The 7,154-nt window shown below is 53.9% G+C and overlaps 1 protein-coding gene across 1 annotated transcript in view; it reads right to left on the reverse strand.

Annotated features, from left to right (window-relative positions):
* Positions 1 to 2,390: 2,390 nt before the first annotated feature.
* LOC122550345 (NFX1-type zinc finger-containing protein 1-like) overlaps positions 2,391 to 7,154 on the reverse strand; it is a 57,031-nt gene continuing 52,267 nt past the window's right edge. The window contains exons 13-14 of the mRNA XM_043691073.1: positions 6,002 to 6,097; positions 2,391 to 5,170 (exon numbers count right to left, since the gene is read on the reverse strand). Of these exons, the coding sequence (XP_043547008.1) occupies positions 2,966 to 5,170; positions 6,002 to 6,097 (2,301 nt within the window). The 3' untranslated portion in view covers positions 2,391 to 2,965. The remainder of the gene's footprint in view (positions 5,171 to 6,001; positions 6,098 to 7,154) is intronic.

Here is a 7,154-nt window from a genome sequence, read left to right on the forward strand (position 1 = left end):
CTTTTCTGAACCCTTTCAAGTTTCACAACATCATTCCGATAGGAAGGAGACCAGAATTGCATGCAATATTCCAACAGTGGCCTAACCAATGTCCTGTACAGCCGCAACATGACCTCCCAACTCCTGTACTCAATACTCTGACCAATAAAGGAAAGCATACAATATGCCTTCTTTACTATCCTATCTACCTGGGACTCCACGTTCAAGGAGCTATGAATCTGCACTCCAAGGTCTCTTTGTTCAGCAACAATCCTAGGATCTTACCATTAAGTGTATAAGTCCTGCTAAGATTTGCTTTCCCAAAATGCAGCACCTCGCATTTGTCTGAATTAAACTCCATCTGCCACTTCTCAGCCCATTGGCCCATCTGGTCCAGATCCTGTTGTAATCTGAGGTAACCCTCTTCACTGTCCACTACACCGCCAATTTTGTGGTCATCTGCAAACTTACTAATTGTCCCTCTTATGCTCGCATCCAAATCATTTATATAAATGACAAAAAGTAGAGGATCCAGCACCAATCCTTGTGGCTCTCCTTGTTCTATTATTGTAAAGGGTACCAGTCTGAAGGGGCGTAGGGGCGGAGGGATCTGGGTGTATCTGTCCATTGGTCATTAGAGGCCAGGTTACGAGCACAGTAGCTAAAGCACACGGCATCCTCAGCTTTATTCATAAGGATGTAAAGTACAAGAGCAGGGAGATGGGGTGGCAAGGTGGCTGAGTGATTAGCACTGCTGCCTCACAGCACCAGGGACCCGGGTTCAATTCCTGCCTTGGGCAACTGCCTGTGTAGAGTTTGCACATTCTCTCAGTGTTAGAACATAGAACAGTACAGCACAGAACAGGCCCTTCAGCCCACGATGTTGTGCCGACCATTGATCCTCATGTATGCACCCTCAAATTTCTGTGGCCAAATGCATGTCCAGCAGTCTCTTAAATGTCCGCAATGACCTTGCTTCCACAACTGCTGCTGGCAACGCATTCCATGTTCTCACAACTCTCTGTGGAGGAGAAAGTGGGGTCTGCAGATGCTGGAGATCAGAGCTGAAAATGTGTTGCTGGAACAGCGCAGCAGGTCAGGCAGCATCCAGGGAACAGGAGAATCGACATTTCGGGCATAAGCCCTTCTTCAGGAACAGGCTTATGCCCGAAACGTCAATTCTCCTGTTCCCTGGATGCTGCCTGACCTGCTGCGCTGTTCCAGCAACACATTTTCAGCTCACAACTCTCTGTGTAAAGAACCTGCCTCTGACATCCCCTCTATGCTTTCCTCCAACCAGCTTAAAACTATGACCCCTTGTGTTAGTCATTTCTGCCCTGGGAAATAGTCTCTGGCTATCAATTCCATCTATGCCTCTCATTATCTTGTATACCTCAATTAGGTCCCCTCTTCTCCTCCTTTTCTCCAACGAGCTCAGTCAACCTCTCTTCATAAGATAAGCCCTCCAGTCCAGGCACCCTCTGTTCCTCCACACTGCCAAGAATCCTATCCTTAATCCTATACTCAGCTTTCAAATTCGACCTTCCAAAATGCATCACCTTGCATTTATCCAGGTTGAACTCCATCTGCCACCTCTCAGCCCATCTCTGCATCCTGTCAATGTCCCGCTGCAGCCTACAACAGCCCTCTATACTGTCAACGACTCCTCCAACCTTTGTGTCGTGTTTGCGTGGGTTTCCTCCGGGTGCTCCGGTTTCCTCCCACAGTCCAAAGATGTGCAAGTTAGGTGAATTGGCCATGCTAAATTGCCCATAGTGTTAGGTGCATTAGTCAGAGGGAAATGGGTCTGGGTGGATTGTTCGTCAGAGGGCCGGTGTGAACTTGTTAGGCCGAAGGGCCTGTTTCCACACTGTCAGTAATCTAAAGAAAATACTTGTCAGACCTCAGCTGGAGCATGACATGCAATTCTGGGGCACCAGGGGAAAGGACAAGAACATGATTAGAAAGGATGGTTTAGGGATGATAAGATTCTGCTGCAGATTGGCTGGAGAACTTGGGACTGTTGGCCCTGGAGATTTGTTAGGGAGCTATTTAGAGCACAGGGGGAAGGCAGCAGAATGACGGGAGGTGAAATGTTCATTCAGAGAGAGAGAGCGAGAGAGAGAGAGCGAGAGATCTCCTTCTGTGCTAAATCAAATCTGTGATTCTGAGAAATGTTGGTGAACAGGCAGAAGAACGCAACTTCAGGGACAGATCTTTTCGAAAGGGAGTGTAGTCTTCCAGCAGGCTGCCTGGTCTCCTTCTGTGCCAGGTTCTAAGATTGTATAACCAGGAGATAGTGTTCTGGGACATGCTTCTATGTAAAGCAATGGGTAGAATCCCCACCCACATTCTCACTTGTCACTGGAGGTCATAAGCAACAACAAAATCAAAGACGATAACAGGAAATGTTGTGGAGATCCAGTTCTGTTTATTAAAGGCCAGTTGAAGGTAGAATCTGTCCTGTATTCTCTACCGAGCTGTAACTTCCAATATTCCTCGTGCGAACAGCCGGCTTCTTTCACACTGCTGTTGGACAGGGAGTTGGGAAAATGAGCACTGTGTCTCTACATTAACCACATGAACGACAGCAACTGGAGAAAGGTGACCCACCCTTCTGGTGGGTAACTAGGGATGGGTGCTAACGATGCCCACAACTCAAAAATAACTCAAAATAAATGAGATGATGCAGCCAGGTTAGCGAAGAGATGAATAGTTGTTGAGATGGTATTTAAGAACATTACAGATCTTCGCCAAAGTGGTAGATGTGGAATCTTTAGCATTCAGCTGAAAGTGCTGATGGAATTATGTCTCCTACAAAAAGGTGGCACCTCCAACAGGGCAGCATTCCCTCGGTACTGCACTGGGGTATGTCAGCCTGGACTACTGCCCCGACTCGGACCCCACGGAGGGTAAGCACTGGCATCGCCAGCCCCTTCAGCAATTGGGGGTGGGGGGGGGTGGGTCATTGCTGTCTTCGAGGGGTTCACTCTCCGCTCATCACCAGCACACACTCCAGACACTCCTCGCGGTCCCCTGACTGCCCACACTCTTCCACGGCGTACAGGTGGCCTTTTGGGCACTGATACCAGTCTTGCTTCACCACGTCCTCTATTGCCGTGAGCCTCTCAGGCCCAGAGAACCACAGCTCCCCCGGACAGGGGAAGCTCTGCGTCAGCTCCTCCGCGGCCCCTCTCACGCGCTGCTCTGTCGCCTCCGTCAGTTTCCCGGTCAGGTCCCCGAGGAGGGGGGCAACGGTCTCCGCCAGTGCCCGTGCCCTCCCCTCGGCGCCTCCCTCAGCCTCCCAGTGATGATGCAGCCTCTTCAGCTCGGCCAGGCAGGAGATCCTGGCGATCTCGTTCCTACATTCGTTCAGCTGCTGCCAGGTGAAAGGTGCCACCTTGGTATCGAGCCAGCAGTCCACTCTGGTCAGCATGATGTCCAAGTGGAGCTGCTCGTGCGGGGGGCACGCTCTCACCTGCTTCCGGACAGTGTCCAGGAACTGGAAGATGCAGAGAGCTCTGCCCAGGGCCTGCAGCCCTGGCAGTGACTGTGAAGCCTCCACCTTCTTGCGAATGCTGTACCTCTGCTCCTTGTACTGCTGGTGAACGGAGGCCGCGATGATACCATCCCTCAGCTGCTTCTTCATCTCCTCCACCTCCTCCGCAGCGCCCAGGACGATGCTCTTCACCCGGTTGATGCCGCGCCACCTCCTCTTGATGGCGTCGGCGTAGCGTCCGTTCCAGCGGATGGGGGTCCCGCACTTGGGGCAGGCCTCGAGACGCAGGGGCCTCGGGCCCTCGTCCATCAGACAGTCCAGGGCGCCCACCTCCAGGATGTGGCCGCAGTCCTCCAGCAGCACGAAGCGGGCACCGGGCTCGCCCCCCAGCTGCTCCCAGTGGCAGGTACGGCACAGGGAGGGGCAGGGCTCCCCGCACAGACCCACGCAGGGGTGCCCGCAGGGGAGCGGGCGCTCGCAAGGCAGGCTGCACCGGGGGCGGTCACACTCCTCGGAGCAGCGCCGGCTGCACCGGTGGTGAGGGCACCTCCAGGGGCAAGGCTGCTGGCAGGGCTCGCAGATCTCTCCGCACCTCCCCGGGCACACACTGTGCCAGCACCGGTTATCGCACGGCAGGGGGCAGGGCGGGCAGCTCTCGGCGCAGGGGGCCTTGCACAGGTGCCCGCAGAGGAGCAGCCGGCCACACTTCCTCCTGCAGCCTCGGTGCAGCCTGCCCTGCAGGCATTCGGCGCAGGTGCCCGCGCAGGGGTGCCCACACTGCAGGGTCTCCGTGCACTTTGCCGGGCACAGCTGCTTGCTGCAGTCCTCGCTGCAGCGCTGCTGGCATTGGTGCCTGCACTCTAAGAGCCTGGCGCAGGGCTGCTGGCAGGGCGCTGTAGGGACCCCGCACTCTACCTGCTGGGTGTGCCCACACCCTGGCACCACCTTCTCCACCATCTCCTGGCAGGGCCCGCACTGCTCCCAGCAGCGCTTGGGGCAGCGGTGCCCGCTCTGGCAGAGCACTCGGCCGCAGAGCTCCTTACAGCGGCTCCCTCGCTGGCCCGGCCGGTGAGAGTGGCAGCGCCGGCGGCAGTAATGGCCACAGTCCAGACGGGCACCGCAGGGACCGCTGCACGTCCAGCCAGGGAAGCGCCAGAAACCCTCTGGGGTCTCCACGATGACGCGTCGCTCTGGGTGGTTGGGGCAGGGAGCAGGCAGACCTTTCCCCGTCAGGCCCTTGTCCTTCAGCGGCCGCAGGAGCGATTCCCAGAGCTTTCTGTCAGGGCCCTGCTGCAGCCTCTGGAAGTGGCCCGTGCAGTAGAAGCCCATCCTGGCTCTGGAGAGGGCCACGCACAGGTGGTTCTTGTTCCCCGGGAGATCAGGACCCTCCTCCCAGTTACTACGCACCAGCGACAGAAGGACAATGTCGCTCTCTCCACCCTGGAAGTCATCGATGGCCTTGACAGAGACGGAGGCCATGTCATGCTCCCGGACCAGATTGCGGATCCTCCACATCTGGGCTGTGTAAGGGGTCAGGATCGTCAGCTGCTCCTCCCTGTACCCCTGCTGCAGCAGGTAATGGCATAGCCCCACCAGGAACTGCGCCTCATGTTCATTGCTGTAGCCTCCGGCCTGGGTGCTCTTGTCCTCGTCCACCTGGTGCTCAATGAAGAAGATATTTGTCATCAGGCCCTGGGGAGAAATCAGGAGAGACACACACACAGAGTCAGGACCCAAGTCTCATTCTGAAACTAACGGAGTAAGTCATGGTAACATCTGGTGAACCACAGGCTCAGGCTAGTGCCTTTTCCAACGTTCATTGATGGAATATGGGCAGCACTGGCTGGGCCCAATATTTATTGCCCGTCTCCAGTTGCCCCTTGAGGAGGTAATGGGGAGCTGCCTTTTTGAACCACTGCAGTCCATTTCTGTTCGAGAGACACTGGTTCAAATTTCAACATGGCAGCTGCGGGTACTCAAATGCAGTTAATGATCGATTGTTGTAAAAACCCATTGGTCCCCTAATGTCCTTTAAGGAAAGGAAATCTATCACCCTTACCTGGAGTCGCCTACATGTGACTCCAGACCCACAGCAGTGCCACCCTCTGAAATGGGTCCAACAAGATGCTCAGTTCCAGGGCAATCAGGTTGGGTAACAAACAGCCAGGAACAAGTAAAGGAAACCTTCCCCACCCAAACCTAACCCCTAATCCCCCATCCCTTCTCCTGGGCTGAAAAGGCAAACTATTCAACTGTGGCGGCTATCACATTCAGTGATGAACATGTCTTTCCCATTGGTCAACCTGCAATCCAACTGGCCTGAGCCGAACAATGGAGAGACTGGTGTGGGCAGTAGTGCTGCCCTTCAGCTGCTGCCCTTATCCTCATATACAGGGCAATGGGAAAGAAACTCCATGCAGAGTGATTACTTGCATAGCTCTGTAAGGGGCTGGCTGAGGCATGGTGGGCCAAATGGTCTCAGTGCTTTGCATCACAGTGGCCAGGTCTCACTGGGATTCTCACCTTGATATCTTCATAGACTGACACCGAGCTGTGGTCTTCGAGTTTGGGGTAGAAAGTTGGGACCAGTAACTGGGAGATTTCGGGTCTCATTCGATGCTGGAAGCAATTGGAAAAGAATCATTGACTCCCTTCAGTGTGGAAGCAGGCCATTCAGCCCACCCCAACACTCCGAGCATCCCACCCAGACCCACCACCCCATCCCAACATTTCCCATGGCTAATCCACCTCAGCTACAGATCTCTGGACACCACGCAGCCAATCCGCCAAACCTGCACATCTTTGGACTGTCAGAGGAAACCCTCCCAGGGACAAGCATAACGGCTGTGTGGAGTTTGCACAATCACCAAGGGTGGTCCCTGGTGCTGTGAGGCAGCAGTGCTAACCACTGAGCCACCATGGATTAGCACAGCTCATAACAGAACAATGCGGAGGTTTCTCAATCAACACTACCATCTCAGCTGGTGATGGGACATATGTGTGTGTGTGTGTGTGTGTGTGTGTGTGTGTGTATATGTGTGTGGCTGTGTGCACATGAGCATTGTATGTTTGTATGAGCGAATGCAGACGTGTCAATGTGGGTGCCCTTCCTGTAGCATTTGTATCCTGGAACATTAAGCTGTCAGTCCTGCCCATCCCTGAGCCATGTTTCCATAATTGCTCACAAACTTGATTGAGTTTTTTGAGGAAGTAACAAAGAGGATTGATGAGGGCAGAGCAGTAGATGTGATCTATATGGACTTCAGTACGACGTTCGACAAGGTTCCCAGTGGGAGACTGATTAGCAAGGTTAGATCTCATGGAGCACAGGGAGAACCAGCCATTTGGATACAGAACTGGCTCAAAGGTAGAAGACAGAGGGTGGTGGTGGAGTGTTGTTTTTCAGACTGGAGGCCTGTGACCAGTGGAGTGCCACAAGGATCGGTGCTGGGTCCTCTACTTTTCATTATTTACGTAAATGATTCGGATGCGAGCATAAGAGGTACAGTTAGTAAGTTTGCGGATGACACCAAAATTGGAGGTGTGGTGGACAGCGAAGAAGGTTACCTCAGATTACAACAGGATCTGGACCAGATGGGCCAATGGGCTGAGAAGTGGCAGATGGAGTTTAATTCAGATAAATGCGAGGTGCTGCATTTTGGGAAAGCAAATCTTA

This window comes from Chiloscyllium plagiosum, chromosome 5 (assembly GCF_004010195.1).
Source record: "Chiloscyllium plagiosum isolate BGI_BamShark_2017 chromosome 5, ASM401019v2, whole genome shotgun sequence".
Classification (NCBI taxonomy): Eukaryota; Metazoa; Chordata; class Chondrichthyes; order Orectolobiformes; family Hemiscylliidae; genus Chiloscyllium; species Chiloscyllium plagiosum.